The following is an 18984-nucleotide window of genomic DNA, read 5'->3' as shown; positions in this document are numbered from 1 at the left end:
GCCCAAAGCAAAAAAAAATGTCCGGGTGATGAACAGGCCTACCTCCACCCTTGACTTACCCCACTCACTGAATAAATACAATTATTCATTATGAAAAGAGCTGAACTGAGCAGCTGATACCCTGAATCATGAAAGGAGGGGGAAACCGCTTGAGCCACAGTCTGCCACCAAAACTATGTGTATGCTTTTATGAGAATTTGTTAGATGTTTTATTCCAACACTGACTTCTTTTACTTTGTAAAATTTAGAACCACAGTGTGCTTCTGTGTTGTGGCCACTGTAATATTTCAGGAAGAAAGAGGTTTTTACTAATGTTCCTGCCTAAACTTTGGTTTTTAAACAAATGATCAAACCTTCAGGCCCTTGGCTGCAGAAAGATGGAATACCCATCAGTCAGTCCCAGCAGCAAGCCTCTAAAATTGAGTGTGGCCGTGTTTTTGCCACCAACAGAGGCACCGAGCGACCATGAGTCATCTCTGGTCTGTCTGAAGACGCTCTGTCTCTGCTCTCCACTCTGCATCCATCTCCTCCTCTCTTTGCTTCTCTTTGTCTCTCCCACCCTCCCCCCGCTTTGTTTTGATGTGGATCGGTCTTGGTTCCCCTCCTTCACTTGAATTTTTTATTTTTTTTAAATCCTATAGTTGGATAAAAATAAAATTCACGTGTCTGTGTTTTGGCATTAACATTGTTTTTTCCTGTGGTTACCCCTTAAATTTATTTTGCCATCACTATTGTGTGACCACAGTGCACACTACTGAAGTGATCTCGGTAAAGTTTGAGTCATTGTTTGTGCCACTTTGTTTTGTTTTCACTGCTCAGTTCTGTCAGCACCTTATGCTTCACAGCATCTGACACACAGTATCCTGGTGGTGATGGAATTAAACCAAGTGCAGTGCCAATGAATTCTGGGGACACACCCTTGTGGTTTCATTATAGTGCAGCTACACACCTGTAAAGTTTTGTGACTGAGTCTTGATGTTCCAGATTCCTGCCTAACAAGTCTTGACCTTTTGGCGTTCTTCTTAGTAAAGCATCCGAGCGGTTGTGGCAGCACTAATTTATTCTGCTACACAGGTGCTTGTGTCAGTGCAACAACACAATTGCAACTTCATAGTTTGGTTGTTTAAATCATCGTGTGTGTGTGTTGGCTTTTGCTAGTATGGTCGGGTCATGTGTCAGAATTTCAGAATTTTTTATTTTTTTTTTAAGTGGCGAGTCCCTCCCTTATGTTTCTGTCTGGCTGTACTCTGCCTTTGTGGTAGTTCTTGTGTAGGTGTCCTCAAGATCTTGTTTTGCCACAGACAGATGGACTGCCATGGTAAAACAATACCTGCTGTGATATCACAGCCAGTAAAAAGAACATTGCATTTTAAATTATTCTCATTTTGATACTTATTTTATTTTTATTTTTAAAGGGTTTTTAATTTTATAGTCTTTTTATGTTAAAATGTACACTTATTTTACTCTCCTATATAGGCTAGCTTCCCCGCAAAGTGACCATTTAGGACAATAAAGAGAAAAACATACTTAATAATGTTTTATCTGTGATTGCAGCGTGCAGGGAGCATCATTTATTAGTGCAAACAAATGAAGGACATTTATCATCATTTTTCCAACGAGCTGCTGTCAGTGATGACAGACTGCCCGATTCAAAGTGCGAATCTGTGGCCACAGAGTGCCAGCAGCACCATTATAGTGCAATATCAGTACTACAGCATAAGTCAAATGTGAACACAAATCTGGAAATGTAAGTAAAAGCATATCATAACTGCTTATAAATTTAGTTTAACAATGAATAAAGTAACTTACGTTGTAGCTCTTCAGGATCTTGCATAATATTGTCTCATAATCCATTTAAATTAAAAAATATTTGCTATTTGAGATTTTGCATCCTGGGTTGAGCTTTTAACCAGCTGTTTCCGGGGTTTGGATTGGCATCATATGAACTCGTATAGCGAGCTTACGTTTGGGCCTCACATCAACAGCTGCTCATATCACATCCTCGCATCCATAGCGTGGATGTACTCTACACTGTGTTTTTGCTCAAGTACTGAAACAAGTTCGATGTTTCCACCCTTAAGCTTTTCTTTTTTTTTTCTTTTCTTGCATATTTTGCGCAGCACTGTTTTATGTTGAAGGTCTGTTTGAAGCCAAACGACTTACATACTACTTAAGTAGCTCCCGTTTCCTTTTTTTTTTTTTTGTCTTAAAGGTACTAAATCATTCTGGGAGGCTGTCACCCTGCTCTCGCCCTATGTTTGTGCTTGTGTCATTATTTTGTGTACTAGGGAATGTAAATGCATGTCGCCCTAATGTTAAATTAATATGAACTTGTGTCAAGAATCAGAATGAACGGAGATGTTGATGTCATGTTGATGGTGATGTCCCCCCACCAAGCATTAAGACTCAATAATATTCCAAAAGCCGATGTATTAGATCAATGTCACCATACTCCTAGGTTGTTCATAGTATTGAAGCTCATTTTTCCTTCCCATGTGGAATGTGCTGGACTCTTTTCCCCATTCTCTCACACATACAGTGCTGCTTCTATGTCACACAGGCCACTGGGCATTTTCTTGCCCTGAGTGAAGCACGCAATTCATGCCTCACCCAAAAGAAAAAGAATCTTTTTCCTCATGTATATTTCATATGTAATTCCTCTCTGACCCCATCAGCACTCCTGCTAAATGTAAACAACAGTCTGCTATTTATAGAAAATCTGCCTCTGTACTGTCGTTCCCCTCTTTTCTGACTTATGCCAGCTTTTCAGGAATTTAGGAAAAACAAGTCCACACATTCCTCCCCCATCCTGTTTGTGGTTTAAAGGGTTGCGAATGAGTTATGTCAGAACATTTTTTATTTGCTATACTGGCTACAAACAACTGATTTTGAAAAGTACGACACAACCACTCATGACAAAAAGGCACCAATTATATTTACCGTCAATATTTGATGGTGGCATTTTTGTGGATTCGGTGTTTCTATCAGCTTCCTCTCAGCTGATTGAAACTCATCTAATGAACATTACAGTTTTGTCTTTCTTGTGCTCTGAAGTGCAGTGAAAACAGTTAGGGTTTCTCTCTATCTGCTCTCCAGTTCTGTCACGTTGTACCTTGATGTTGCTTAAACAACTTTGCTTAATGACTGCTGTTCATGTTCAAGCCTACAATGACTCACGTTCCTTCTTGTCATACTTTAGGCTCGTAATGTAAACACAGGAGAGCTGGCTGCTATCAAAGTCATCAAACTGGAACCCGGTGAGTTACCTCATCTTTGTCTCTCTTACTTTATCTCCCTTCTTTTTTTCTCGCTGTATCCTACTCCTCATGTTTTTGAATTCCTCTTTCTACTTTATTTTCTTGCTGAATCTAGGGATGTGTGCAACCAGCTGACTAGACGTTTAAAACTTGACACCCTTGCTAGTTGGCACCGGAAATACCAGTTGGTTAAACATGTTATTATTATATTATTAAACGTACAATGACACGTACTGGTTCAGAAATGTTAGGACACCCTCTGCATTTCTGTCTTTTTTTTCTTTTCTTTTTTTAAAAAGACAGAAAAAGACAAATAGTATATGTCTGTGAAGGTTCTCAGTCATCCAGGTCATCGTAGTCTAAGGAGCTTGGAAAGAAAAGCGTCTGGACTTCTTTAAGTTGCTTGAAGACGTTTCACCTCTCATCCGAGAAGCTTCTTCAGTTCTAGGGTCAAATGGTGGAGAGTCCCAGATTTAATCAAATAGCATACTTTCTTTTTTTCTCTCGTTTAAATGACGAGTTAGTCACCTGGAGCATCATTAGGTGTTGTCCTACTTATGCTCTCTTTCAAATCCTTTACCCCACTTTTTCTTGCTAAATAATAGTTCTTATCTTCGTGTCTATTCCTTTATATCCCCTATTTTTGCTTTATCTTACTCCTTGTCTTTCCATTCCTATATCTTGCTCTTCATCTTTGTCTATTCCCTTTTCTGCCCCTTTTTGTTGCTGTCCAGTTTGTATTTAGTGTGCGTATATATCTCTCTTTCGCTCGTAAGTCATTTTCCTTTCTATGTTTTCTCTAAGGATTCACCAACAGATTGTTATTTTAGTCTGTGAAGTTCTTCATTACAAACCTCTTTTCCATACTATGCCCTCTTACCCAGCACTCACTGATACTTGTGCTTTCCCCCCCCCTTAACTATGTCCTTTCCCTCATACAGGTTAATTTCCTTGTCTTTTTCTTGTTTAAATCGGGCATTTCATTTAGTAAGTAAAATATTTGAATAATCCAAATAGTCAGCTGTTCAGATGCCCTTTCTTTGGGTAGATAGTGAGTTTTTGTCATTTTTGACATTAAAATATTCTTTCTTTCTTTTTTTGTGGTAATAGATGTCATCTGTGCTTTTGCTTGAGTCGACCCTCCCTCTTTAAGTAGCGATGATGACACTTTAGTTCACTTTACTTTACTTTACTTTTACTGCCCAAGCGACAGTGAGGCTAGACTTAGAGGCTTTTTATAACCACCTAGCAACAAAGGTGCAACTCTCTCTCCCTCCTTAGAGAGAGGAGAGCAAGCCAGGAGATCTAGAGTTCAATCTTAGAAGCAATGGAATTTTATTTGGCCTCCTGATTTCTGATGTTGTATTTTTTTTATTTATTTGTTGTTTTTTACTTGCTAATACCAATTTTTGAAAATTCCAAATTTCAAATCACACCAAATACAAGGTAAAAATAAACTTTTCTTCAATGCAGAATTGTATTTTTATAACTAAATCAGTTATCAGACTTTACAGTTCCCCTAAACTGCACAAGTTACACGATCTTCACTGTTAAACATCTCTGAAAGTAAATAATAGAAAAAATAAAGGAGTTAATGTACACATAATTTACCTTTCCAAACAAAAGCAGGTGTAACAGATTTCTATAAAAACACAAATGTACGTTTCTTGCATCATTTAACTTGTTTAACTTACATCATTCACCAGATAACAGGGGAGCAACCCTTTTCTCTTTTTCTTCCACTGCTCATACCGAGGCTCATATTGAAGCTACATGCTTTGCGGTTCCATCTGCACGCCACGTAGCTTTGGCCACTTTCCTTTTGTTATCTTTGTTTTTCTTCTTCAGTTTAATTAATCATCTTCAGCTCTGTGACGATACTTAATTTAAGTTTTCATGCCAGTTCACTGATGATCTAGTTTGGCGAACTTTGCATCACCCTCACTCGCAGCGAAGAAGTCGCTAACAGCCACAGGCAGACACTAACAATGTGTGGCTGCCCGTATGAGTGTGCAATATTTGCCAGTGTCAGTTTGCACATTTTGCACATGCATGAAAGGAACTGGCTCATAATTGGACATACACGATGTTGAGCAGCTGGTTACCAGTCCAGGCTAGGAATCCTGAAAACTAGTCCCCATCTGATCGGTTGGTGCATCTGTAACTTTGAATTCATGACAGCTGATTTGTCACTAACAATATCAAGCCCAAAAAATATTGTTTGGGGGACACTGCTAGACATTACAGGACAGCTGTTAAACTATATCCTACCAATGTGTATGCTATGTATTGTTTTGTTTTTTTATAGCATGTCATGAATTCAATCTGCAGAAAGTCCTATATAAAGAAATACTGTTTACTTACTTGTTTAATTACTGTACAATTTATGATTTTGGACTGATGAACTGCTTTGCTTCAGTTTATGCTCTTCTTAGTGGTTCAGACACAAGTGCAAGAACAGTCTGTCAGAAACAGAAAATAGCAAACAAACCCAGCCATCTATTCTGTAAGTCATAACAATGCCAAGATGCATACTAAATGATCACTATAATAATATTGTGTGTGTTTTTATTGAAGGTGAGGACTTTGCAGTCGTGCAGCAGGAGATTATAATGATGAAGGACTGTAAACACTCCAACATCGTTGCCTATTTTGGCAGTTATCTCCGGTAAGAGAGTGTGTGTGTGTGTGTGCCAGATGTGGAGTGCAGTATTTTCTTATGGTTATTATTAGAGTGCATTTAATTGATATTTAAGTGACTCATATTTTTATTCGAAAAAAGTATGAGTGTCAGAGAGGAAAAACACAAGCTGGTGTAAGATAGATCGAAGGAGGCGAAGGGCTCATACCTTGTGAGTAAATGTAAACATGCACTTAGACAGAGTTCTCTTTGTGTGTGTGCAGAAGAGATAAGTTATGGATCAGCATGGAGTACTGTGGAGGTGGTTCTCTGCAAGATATCTATCATGGTAAGGACACCCAGGCACAATGATTCAAACCATTTCATTTTTACTGTGATCTTTGATAGTCTCTTTTTCCCCCTCATGCCTTCTGTCTTTTTTTTAATCTAATATTCCAGTAACCGGGCCTTTGTCAGAATCACAGATAGCTTACATGTCACGGGAGACCCTACAGGTAGTGTCTACAGTACTGATAATGTGTGCCAGATTAAGATTTAAGATTTCATCATCTTTATCATGTTATTGTTGTCTTATTTTATGAGTAATAGTAACGGTAACGTCATTTGCTGTGTAATTCTATTTGCAGGGTTTATACTACCTGCACAATAAAGGCAAAATGCACAGAGACATTAAGGTGAGTTTGGAGAAAAAGGCAGTGGGCAGTGATTTGTTCATAAATAAAGTTATAGTCATGATTAATTGTTAAATCTGATTTCTGAAAATCTACATATTGGCTCTACATTTACACTTTGTGAGTAACATAGCAATCTACTTCAGCTATTAGGCTCATTTTTAGTTAATTAGGGTCATTCATTTGGTTCAGTAAGGCTGTTTTTTGCATTATTATTATCATTATTATTATTATTCTTTTACACTGGGACTAAGCTTAATAAATGCTTGGGAAACCTGTTGTTGGTGCACAACCACATATATTAAGCATGTGTTTGTTATAGGAAAAATGAATAGTCATTCCCCACTACCAGTTAAGTCAATGACAAAGCACTTTGTAACTGTTTTGCCTTTCAGATTATACTTAGTAATACTTATTATAATTAGTAGTATTATTTAAAATTTAGTTGAAGTGTAAAATTGTGTGTTTTATCCTAAAGCTCAGTATATTTTGTTTTTGTTGTTTTTTTCTTTCCTTCCCCTACAGGGAGCCAACATCCTCCTGACAGACAATGGCTATGTGAAACTAGGTGAGAGAAACACGCAAGGCCTGCAATTACCTTCTGCTTCAACAGACTGAATCTGAATGGCCTCATTTGCTGACTTGTTTTTTTTTTTCTTTCTTTTTTTCTTGGCCTCTCTGCTGTTCCTCTTTCACTTTGTATTTATTTCTTTACATTCTTCCTTTTCATTACATTCCTCTAATTCTATTTCCCTTTATCCACTTTTTCCTCTCCTTTTTGTTTTTTTCTTCTTCATTATTCCTTAGCTGACTTTGGCGTATCAGCCCAGATCACAGCGACCCTAGCAAAGAGGAAGTCATTCATTGGAACACCTTACTGGTAAGTTGTTTATATTTAACCAAAAGCTTCACTGACGTTGCATAGGGGTACGCAGGTAGAACAATAAAAATAAAACCCAGCAGGACAGGGCAAGGCAAGCACTTTTCATACAGAAGCAATTCAGCAATACAGAGTGCTTTACTGAGGAAAATATGAGACAAATGCATTAAAATTATAAAAAATTAATGGAAAAAAATTACAATTATCAAAATAAAAATTAATGATTAAAATAAGGTAACAAAATTGACCTGAAAGACTTCTAACCTTGCATTTCTGGAGCCAAAAACAATTACTTGAGCCTTTTCATCGGTGAGCTAAAGGAAGTTCTGGCTGATCCACTCACTGATTTGTTGGATACATTTACTCTTCCTGTTCTGTTAGAGTGCTTTAATCCATTGGAATTGATGGCAGTTCAATACAATGCTTGCTGCTAATGGGCCAATGTTGTACACATAGGGATTTGTCAACTAATGTGTTTCTCTTCTTTATTATATTAGCTGTTCTTTAATGCAAAAGAACAAAACCCAGAAATAAATAGTACTTGTTAGTTGTAGAGAAATCATAGAGCTGCATTTGAGGTTGGGAACTTTCTGTGCTGCTGCTGGGAAATACTGTACAAAGTTCATATTCTGTTCTTGTGTGTAGTTGTGTAACCCATTTGGATAGTTGATCATTCCTCCCTCTTATATGCATCTTGTTTTCATACAGTCCTTCTGTCTTGTTTCCTTGTATAGGATGGCTCCTGAGGTAGCAGCGGTGGAGAGGAAAGGGGGTTACAACCAGTTGTGTGATATCTGGGCTGTGGGTATCACTGCAATAGAACTGGCTGAACTGCAGCCACCCATGTTCGACCTGCACCCAATGAGGTAGGAGTGTGTGCGGGCTGTGATGATGCAATGATAGTAAAGAATGTTTACAATATTATTTGGAAGATTTAATTCTTACCATGTATCTCTGCATGTATTTAATAAAAGTCAGAACCACTGACAGACATTAATGTTATTAGCTTTAGATAATTTTTGTGTGACAAGTCTAAAGGGTTACTTTACAAAATGTTGCTATATTTATGTCCTGGAGATTTTAATCTTTATTCTATTCATATATTACACTGGCTTTAGTCATTTGGAGTAGATATTGTGTATCAAATTGGCTTTATTACTGAATGCTAGGAAGGCATGTCTTTCTACACTGTTAAAGGTGATTTTTCTCATTTGTATTTCTTCTCTCCCAACAGGGCTCTGTTCTTAATGACAAAGAGTAATTTCCAGCCTCCTAAGTTGAAAGATAAAATGAAGTGGTAAGACTGTCATGCTTTTGCATATATGTTGGTCTTGCTCACATTTGCTATAGATGTAACACCCAGCTGTTTAAATGACCAGTTTTTATCATTTTACAGGGCTAAAACATTAAACCTTTTTCCTTTTTTCTAATAGGACAAATAACTTCCACCATTTTGTCAAACTGGCTCTGACCAAGAACCCAAAAAAGAGGCCCACAGCTGAGAAACTGCTGCAGGTGAGGAAAGTTTAACTTTCAGACATTACAGTCCATCTCCAATCATATTTACATGATGTAAAACAAACAAAAATGATAGGGCTTCCCAGTCAACTTTTATGTTAAGTTAGGAAACTAGCCATGCTGACAAAATTGCTCAACAGTGTTTATAAATATCAAAAGCCATTTCAGATTTGGCAGATCTCCTTTCTGAGGCGGTCTGATGGATAGCTTCCAGCTCTGCTGCTATTTTTTTTGGTTGCTTTGTGGAAATCCTATTCTGGCCACCTGCATGTGGGCTCTGCAGGTTTGTCATGAACCTAAAATGTGCATATATAAACTACTGTGTCAAACTGACCCAGTATTCAGTTTTTAAGGCGCATGCCTGAGTGAGAGCAACCACACAGCACTACCACACACTATGCAGTTTTTTGTGCAGATTTGTTGCCTGCAACTTGGTTGTTTTCTTCAAAGTGAAATTCAGGTTAAAGGGTTGCTGTTTTAACCCAATGTAGTTCCGACCAGTATCTCAAAACACACAGTGAAAAGGTTACTTGTAAAGCTACACTTTAATGTGTTGCATCACTGCCCACGAGCCATACTTTAAGGTTGAAATTGGCCAAATTTAAAACAAGATGCCCAAACAGGATGTGTGATTACACCTCAAGCAAGCAGCATTAGACTTCCAAAATAAGTCTACTAAAAAATCCACTGTTAAAAAATTAACCTTTTGCAATATTTTTTTTTCCTCATTCGATCAGTCCTCAATATCTTTTAAAACTTCTAAGTGGTCATGGTGTCATGTATTATATATGAAGCGTTCACATGTGTACTAGGTGCATTCTGTGATGTTAAAAGGTACTGTGTATAAAAGAAGCTGGAGCAACGTGATACATGATGCATGAAGCAAGATCTAAATAATGGAAGGAAAGCATAAACTTCAGTTTGCTTTGTAAGCATCATTCATCACTGTGTGCTACAGCAGTTAGGGCTGTTATTTAAACGGCATATCAATTTGTCAGCACCCTAATGAGCTGCTGGATTAGTTGCAGCTCTGCTTATTTAAGAATCACATATTACCCAGTACAGTTTATTTATTTATTTTTTATTTATTTGGTTTAAAAATGTGCCATTGGTGATGTCACCTGGATTGATTCCAACTCTTGTTTCTCTTCCAGCACCCTTTTGTTTCCCAGCCTCTCAGCAGGACGTTAGCGATTGAGCTGCTGGATAAATCCAACAACCCCGACCACAGCACCTTCAACGACTTTGACGATGACGACCCTGAGCCTGAGGTAACCTTTGACCTTCAGGATTTTCTGTTAAACCCAAAGTTTTGTCGGGCCGAGCATAAATGTGATTGTGTTTTACTCGATCATGCTTCTTTTCTTCCTCAACTTCCTTCTGTCTCCTCAGTTGTCCTTTCATTAAATTCCTTTGTCATTCACAGCTTTTTCTCTCCATGCTTACTCCCTCCTTTCTTTGTCACATGTGAGTCATCTTTCTGCTCTGTCTTTCCCTTTCTTACTCATTCCTTTTTATCCACTTCTTCTTTTGCTTCTCTCAGATTTATTTCTCATTTTCTGTTTTTGGTTCACTTTTGTTTTTCTCTTCTTCTTTTTAGCACTGCTTGTATCGCCCCACATTTTATTTTCCTCTCCTGTCTTCTATTCCCCATCCCTGATCCTCTGAATCCTTAGTTTAAGTACAGGGGTCACTTTCTTCCCATAAGTCCCGGTGCTCGACGTGCACCCCGTTTTGCAGCCCGTCGGAAGGTACTACTGTTCCTGCAGTGTCTGCACTGATGTCATTCTAACACAAACTCTTCTGACTGTAGTTTTTTTTTTTTTTCGGAGGGGGGGGGCAGGGGGGGAATAGGACTACAGAACTGAATGAATAAAAAGTAAATTTCCAGTTCAGTTTCTGCTGGTGTTGCCGTGGAAGTCGACATTGGTATGTGAAACAGTCATTTGATAGCTTACTGTGGCGGTTTCATAGACCTTTCTGTTGACATTCAAATCAGCTGACTTTATACAACTGCATCACACAAAATTGCGTCATTATTCTTATTCTAAAATTTGCTTATATCTTATGCACATTTTACTTGAATGCTTTAAGTAATGAGATTGTTAGAGATAAAAAAAACAAATTCAGCTTTGCTCCTAAACTTTAACATTTTCAGAACACAGTTGAAGTTAATGATTTAAGCCACAACTGCACAGCACTCATGTGTGAACAAAATAGAAAGATAAGGGTTGGCTATAAGGAAATTCCGGTGATTTATTACTTACTGGGTTTTACGTCATCTCTGTGTAGTTGTGAACAAATAAAAGGCCATAATAGGATAAGGTCCACTGTATTTCTCCTAATAATTTGGGAAACTCTTGTATTACAGCAGCCAAAACATTAAGTAGAATAAATCATTGGATCATTAAAATAGAATAAGATAAAACATTATGGTAAAAATGTCACAGATCCCAATTAAAAACAAAAAATAATTAAGTAAAAAACTTTAAAAAACAGCGGTAGAATAGAAATGGCTTCATAAATGTAACAAATTATAAAGTTTATATTATTTATGACTGACATATAGTGACTATAGGCAGATAAAAGTAACCTTCCAACAACAACAACTGGCGACATCGGTGAGAATCAAAGGGGAATGCAAGAAATCGGGTCAGTTTTTCACTAGCACCTCAACTTGACTCTACTTTGCTCTACTCAGTTTCAGTTGTTTTCCATTACAGTTTTATACCATTTTAATGTCTTATATGTATGCAACACAAATACAACACAACCATGGTCTAGCTCCCTCTGGATTCTGTTGTTTGCACAAATACATCTGGATCTTGTCATTGGACCAGTGTTGGTTTGTGTGTAGCCCATTTCCTTATTTGCCATGTCTAAAAAAAATAGCGGTATTATTCTTGCGCAGGAGTCACCCTCATGACTCATCCAGTGACATTACTTCCTCGCCTATCAGTGGCATGCAGTGTTTTGACGTCACATTTTCAGCTCAACTTGGCTTGCTTGGAAACCCGGCCAAGTCGGCACTACCACCAAACAGAAAGCCCTAAAAGTCAACTTGAGCGGTTGCTAGTGGAAAAAAGGCATAAATAGCATCACTAAGGATCTTTTCCATTCACTTCAGTTCTGTAGCACCTGGGATGATAAAGAAATGCCTAAATTCATAAAGATGGCTTCAAAAATATCACATTGTCACTCTCTCTAGAATTATGTTTTTAAGTATTAAATTCATACACAAACTCATGGAAAAAAAAAACCTCCAACATGTTGATGTTTCAAATATTAGACAAAAGAAAATGTAGTGTTGTGGAAGGCCAAAAGGCTGTAGGTTGCTAAAGTGTTATAGCTATGGACGCCATCTTCACCTGTCTTTAACCTTTCAGGTATTAATCGTGGTTTGTGTCTAATGAGAATGGACTATGAGAATAATTGCAAACAAGCAAACAAAAATGTCTGTTGGAGGAGCCGAGTTCTAAATGTTGCTTTGATTGATGCATGGTCTTTTGTTGTCTTGGTTTGTCTTCCAGTGCTTCATAAGCATGCACTGAGGTTGCTGTGTCATTAGATTTCTGTGGGATGGAGTTTGGATTTTATTTTAAATTAACAATAACTGTGGTTCAAAATAAGAATGGCCAGCTGCACTCATGACATATAAAATAACTAAGTACCGTTTTCCATTTCAGCATTTAAACCCTGTTTTTCCGCTTGTATTAAGAATGTAGATCATCAGATGATGATGATGAGATACTGTGTGACAATCTCTCTGTTATAAAGCTTCCAATGTAAAGAGGACTTTACAGCTTACAGGTATCCAGTGTTTGGAACCAAAAGGGTGGATGAATGTTTTTCCTCTGACTGTGTTGCTGTTGTTTGTTTTGGTTCTTGCAGTGTGTGTGTGTGTGTGTGTGAGACTCTCTGTTTTTGCTGTGTCATCAAATCCCACCCACAGGAAATAGCAGTGGGATTATGTTTTTGTTCTTAAACCTATTGTGATCTTTCCAAATCTAGTGCAAACCACTACACCGAGTGTCCAGAGCAGCTTTGACACTGTCTGCTCTTCTTTTTATTTCCTGATAGTCCCCGGTTCCTTATCGTATCCGCTCCACCAGCAGGAGCACCAGAGAAGGAAAAACACTGTCCGAGATGAAATGTGAGTTGCTACAAAAGGTCAATGTGAACAAATACAATGTCTTTAGTATCTTTTTCCTCCTTCTTCAATAAACTTACTCAGTATATATATCTCCCTACCTCATGATATTCCCTTTCTCCCATCCTCCCCTCTCTCTTATTTTGCCTCTCTCAGTCGATCAAGTGAAGTTTGATAGTCTTTTGGAAAAGGAGACACAACCTCATCATGAACCGGTGAGTTGATCACATTATGTTTGTATGTGTGCGAATGAGATGAGATTTGTGTGGTTGTTAATTAACCAGTACCAACTTGGCTGTCCCTCACCTAATCACACATGGCACCTCCACCAATCTATGTTTTTCTCTGTCTGTGTTGAACCAATCCTAGTTAAATATTCTAAGGTTTAGGAATGGCATGTTTCGCTAATTATTATATGGGTATAACAACAGAATTGGCAGAAATCTAATGCCCAGTTGCATATAAAATCAGATTTACAGTAACCAGCAGGCTGTTGTGAATATATCGTAAAGAGAGTAGTCCCTGGTGGATCTTGTGCTTGCTGGAGGAATTAAAAGTCCAATTTGATCTGGAATGTTTTGGGATTCACCAAACCCTGAAGGCTGTGGCTGAACAGTGTTATTGCAGTAGCTTAAAATACACAACCCAGCTGGATAAACAGCTCTATGGATTCATTTGAATGAAGTTGTAACTGTAGACCTCTTGTTATTGCTGTTTGACAAACACAGGTATGATTTGTCAGTAGTAGCTTTCTTTCGCTACTGGTTGGACAGAACTCAGTAGAATAAAAGTCGTGTTCTTGGCTTTCATTTGCATAAAATTTGTAATTTATCTTGGTCAGATTATGCTCAGTTTTGGTCAAAAAGTTAGCATAGGTTCTTTAAAAAAATCTTTGGCTGAGCTATGATTTCTTGATATTTTTTCCCAGTATATGTTGCTCCCCGACTTCCTTTTCACCTTTTTGTCCTTTCTTGCACGTCTTCCACTGTCCCCACCCTCTTAAAGTTGTCTTTGATAGTTCACCAAAAAATCTAACCAAACCTTTATTTTGTCGTCTCTTTATCTTTTGATCTATAAATTTAGATTAATGCTATCATATTAACCTCATATGATCTGTAATTCATCTTTTATCAACAATCATTCATCTGTCCATTAAATTTCTACTCTCTTTTCAAGGGAACTCTGGCAGCTTGCATTACATTTGTCTTGTGACATGTGTAGATTTTAGCTTTTAGCTTGTAGCTCCAAGATCCATCCAGTGAGGACTGCCATGCTGTTTTAGCATTCATATTATAATATTTTGATCAAAAGAGACTCTGTGCAAGTATTTTTTTTCTCTCTTTTTTTGCAATAGTGGCCAAAAATCAAACAGACCCATAGTAACAGAAAGTACCTCTAAAACGCTGATCACAAGTTTACGGACACTCATCATGGGCTTGAATAACTTGGTAAATTCTGGCTTTTAACATGAACTGTTCTCTTTCCAGGATGAAATGATTGTACAGCATATGTCTTTAATAACTTAACAAAGCAAGGATTGAGTGCACAAGTTTGAAATATTTTTGGATTTCTTTAATCCACACAGGTTCTAAAGTATACATACACACCCACTAATATTTGGATAAATGTCCCTTAGCAAGTCAGACCTTTTGGTATCCATCAACCGTCTTCTGGCTGAATATTTGACCATTTTTCTTGTCAAAATTGGAAGAACTCATTTAAATTACACTTTAGCAGCATGATTCAAAGAAAATGTTAATAGCCTAAACGTACCAGGACATCTATACCCATGATGAGTGAGAAATGCATGTGTGGAAATACTACCCAGAATACAGCTGGCTACCATTAGTTGTTTAATTTGTATGTAGAATGTTATGAAAAGTACCCATATTATACCCTTATTAACTTTATATTTTGTAGGCTCACATATATGCTGTTGTAGCACAGTTTATTATTTTCTCTCCATTCCAAACCTCCATCTATGTTTTAAACTCACATCTGTCTCCTCCTCTCTTGAGATTATTATTCAAATATACTCTATCCTTTTCTTGCCAAGTCAAGCACCTATTAAAAACTAAATAAAAATGGCCTTAAGCTACGTACACACTGGAAGTGATTCATAGTGACCCATAGAAATAGAATGACATTTGGCGACTTGAAGCAAATAAAGACAACTTAACTCTTGCTGAGTTGAAGTGGGCGGGACACAAGATAAACTGTTCCCAACTTCCAGGCAAGTGACTGAAGAATACCCTTGACTGACATATGACCTGGTAGTAAACTATAGAGAGTAACTTAGACAACCGGAACCTGGAATGTCTAAAAGCGATGAGCCACCAGCTTGAAAGTGATGTGCGACGAGCGAATCATTTCCAGTGTGGACACAGCTTTAACCCAAACTCATTTTTCACAAGTCATCCCTTCCCTCCATATCACCATTCCTACCTGTTCCCCACCATTATTAGTCCAGGACAGGTTAATGTATTAACTGAGGTCTCTCTCGCTCTGTCTTGCTGACCAGTGTGATTCTGAGCCCTATCTGGACTGTGTTGAGGAGCTCTACTATACAGCAAGATCTAATCTGGTAGTACACCTTTAGTCTCTCTTTGTTTCAGCCTCTCCATCTCTCCAGCTGTTGGCCCATTTATTTTCAGTCTGTCAATTTTTAACGTCATGCTTTATTTAAAATATAATTTAATTTTTTCTCTCCATCTTGCTCATTCTTAAACTCTGAAGGATGAGTCCTTGTCCTACTTTTGTCCTTTTTCAGAGCTCTGAATCTCTCGGCTGCTCGATGTCCAACCTGTATATTTGTTATTTCACATTGTTGATCCATCTCTTCTAGTCCACCCGTCTGTTACTGCCCATCTTTATCTTCTGTTTCCAGCTTCAGCTTTTGCCTCACGAGCTGGTGTTGTAGTTGTCATAGTGATTAGAGTCGTTAGTGCTATTGTTGTTGTTGTTGTTCTTATATATGCATAAAACACACAGATTGGCACACAGAGGTATAAACACAGGGAGGGACACTACAGTGGAGAGGCATGTTACTCAGCAAATGTCTAGTTGAGATGTATTGAAGAATTGTGACAGAAGGGTAGCTTTCAGGGGGGAAAAGCATATTTTGGAGAAAGTTGGCTAACTTTTCTAGTATTTTCTCCTTTTAAAATCAGATTTAACTGGACTTCTGTACATGCAGTTTTTATGTGTCAGTAACCACTGAATTAAAAGTTTGTTCTAAAGTGCTTCAAAATGACTGCCAAGATACCTGCCAAGTCGTAAGACTTACTTCAAGAAAGGCTTTAATATAGAGGAAGATATATCAGGTTCAGCAGTGGAGCTGCAGCTCTAAAGGCTGGTAGTGGTGCAGTGCCTTGCTCAAGGACATCTAAAGGAGATTTAAAATATATAAAAGGCATGTCTGCTCAAATTTATTAGCACATACACTTTTAATGTGTGTTCTATGGTACTCAATATTTCTTTTCCATATTTCTGATGTTTCCACAGAATGCGCTTCTCTCATTTGTAAAGTGTTGCTTATGTTTTTCTAACCTCTTGTAGTTAACCAGAGTAGCGAGGCCTTGTTTTTTGCTTTGTTTTTTGTCTGTTAGTATGCGTGTTTCTTTGTAGTTTCTTTGTAGCATTGGTGTTTTGTGTCTGCTCATCTGGAGTGCGCATTTCCTCTTGCATGCTTTTTGCTTTCAGGCGTAACATTCAAAAATATTTCTCTGACAAGATGCTGCATTCACATTGTGGTTTTTATGTCACCGATATCCAACCAGAATTTCATTAGTTGATTTAAATTCAGGACCGTTGTCATAGTGCTGAATTTATTGTCAGCCTGCAGAATCATAAAATCTGCACAGCTGATTCTTTATTAGCCCGCACACTCTCAAATGTGCTTTATGACAACATAACACTTTTCTTACCAAAGTTATCTAAAACATTGGTTCCCAATCCACGGTTTGCGAGTCACTTAGGCGTCCACCAATGTATCTGATAACTGCTCCAAAGAGTTACTGGTGTACTTTACTGTACTACAGATACTTTGTATTAGGGGTGTCACTAGGGCTGTTCGATATAACGATATATATCGGATGACGATATAAAAACGTCTATCGTTTCATTTTACGCTATCGTTTGTTTCGTGGTGTTGCAAAATAAACTGTTTACGGCAATATTTTTTCATCCTTTTGACGGTCACTGTAGTGGCTATATTCATTTCTTCTTTCTCTCTTTCTCTTATATTTAATATAACCACACTACGGACGGACAAGCGCCTGTTTTTATGCGTTGTGGTTAGCAACAACGACGGTAACACCATCTCGTGTCCGCTTGTTTATGTTCCATATAAACCTTTCACAATAAAGCTCAAGATCCTGTTGAGACTTTTCAAAATAAACTGACTCACGTGAAAGAGTATGCAGAGTATTTATGGATGAGAAGCAAAAAAGAGCCGCCAGGTGCTAAAAAAAAAACAACCTTAGACTCAAACGTTAGAACAGGCTTTTCCCCGCAGCACGCCGTGTAATAAATACTCACAAAGAAAACGGCGGCCGTTAAACTTATGTCTAAAAATGTACAGTTTCATGCATCGGTTAAAACACTCGACTCCAGCTACATGACGCGCAGCTGGAAACACTTCCCGCAAAACGAGCTGCACGAGATTCACAGAATTTACAGAAAATGTTACATTTTTGTGATTTATATTGTTATCGTGACGATAGATGTCTTATATCGGGATATGAGATTTTGGTCATATCGCACAGCCCTAGGTGTCACTAAAAATGTGTATTGATTGTTTGATTGATTTAGAAAACAAATATGTTAGTAATGACATATAATAATATTAGAAATACGTTTGTAGTTGCTCTTTGTGCATGCTTCTGTAAAGTTATGGCTTCAGACTCTGTCATACATTTGTGTTTTTTGTCATTTTACCCAAGAAGTCAACACAAAAGAGCAAAGCTTTAGATAAACTTGACCAATAGAAGTACTGCTGTCTAGATATTGCAGAGAGACTTATTTCTATCTTGTTACTGTGACTATTTTGACAAAGATAATGAATTGAGAAAATCCAATTTTAACATTATATGCCTCCTTTAGAGGTGTTGAATGCATTTGGAAGATAAAACCTTTTCGTTTAGTCATGTTTCCAAATACAAAAATACTGTAACTGCAGTCAACAGTAGTAACAGAATGTTCAATCGAAAGGACAAGGAGCACATCACAACCACCGCACTACAATATTTTACATTAGTGAAACCTATTTAATGATAGTTAATAAAAATGATTAACGTATCTACTGTCCTGTATTTCTTGGATTGGATTTTAGTGGAGTTTGGGTTTCTGGGTTAATTCATAGCTGGTAACTTCAGTAACCGACAGCATGTTACATTTTCTGTCTTTCCCTCAACTGTTTTGTGAAATAGTGCATGTTTTCACCTGTTTGTGACCTAAAAGGAACTTGTTTCATCTAGAAAATAAGTCATTGACTCAACAACAAGTCAGTGCATGAGACCATAATGCAAAATTTTAGGGTTTCACAAGCCCAAACGACAGGGAACCACTTTTTGGAAACAACTTCTGTGTTCTATCTGTGAAGCCAGTACTAGCAAAAATTAGCAGGATGAGTAGGATGATAATGTTTCTTTTCATCATTGTTTAATGATGACATTGAAATTAGTTACTTGGTGTGCACCTAATTATTGGTCCTTTTCCTAAATGTGTCAAATGCCAGACTTGTTTTGTGGCTAACGCCCGATGATTAATATATGTAGTATTGGACCACAATGTGAGTTCAGCAAGTGTCAGCTCTGTATAACTATAAATACCCATATGCTCACCATATACATCTGTGAATGTCTGTG

General features: G+C 37.7%; 1 protein-coding gene across 3 annotated transcripts in view; it reads left to right on the top strand.

The window, feature by feature from the left end:
• Positions 1-18984, top strand: part of LOC146619711 (mitogen-activated protein kinase kinase kinase kinase 3-like) — a 43173-nt gene that overhangs the window by 9060 nt on the left and 15129 nt on the right. For 2 of the 3 annotated variants that reach the window (XM_085369677.1, XM_085369676.1), the window contains exons 2-15: positions 3200-3257; positions 5835-5925; positions 6162-6226; positions 6337-6392; positions 6525-6572; positions 7095-7137; positions 7377-7449; positions 8184-8315; positions 8684-8746; positions 8883-8964; positions 10122-10238; positions 13048-13120; positions 13274-13332; positions 15639-15701. In XM_085369677.1, the coding sequence (XP_085225803.1) occupies positions 3200-3257; positions 5835-5925; positions 6162-6226; positions 6337-6392; positions 6525-6572; positions 7095-7137; positions 7377-7449; positions 8184-8315; positions 8684-8746; positions 8883-8964; positions 10122-10238; positions 13048-13120; positions 13274-13332; positions 15639-15701 (1023 nt within the window). The remainder of the gene's footprint in view (positions 1-3199; positions 3258-5834; positions 5926-6161; positions 6227-6336; positions 6393-6524; positions 6573-7094; positions 7138-7376; positions 7450-8183; positions 8316-8683; positions 8747-8882; positions 8965-10121; positions 10239-13047; positions 13121-13273; positions 13333-15638; positions 15702-18984) is intronic. The other variant, XM_085369678.1, reaches the window with a different exon arrangement.

Source organism: Diplotaxodon limnothrissa, linkage group LG13 (assembly GCF_057381915.1).
Source record: "Diplotaxodon limnothrissa isolate DT_005_m linkage group LG13, D_limnothrissa_male_GT1.1, whole genome shotgun sequence".
NCBI classification, from domain to species: domain Eukaryota; kingdom Metazoa; phylum Chordata; class Actinopteri; order Cichliformes; family Cichlidae; genus Diplotaxodon; species Diplotaxodon limnothrissa.
The sequence above is the reverse complement of the archived record's forward strand: the minus strand, read 5'-3'. Positions and strand labels throughout refer to the sequence as shown.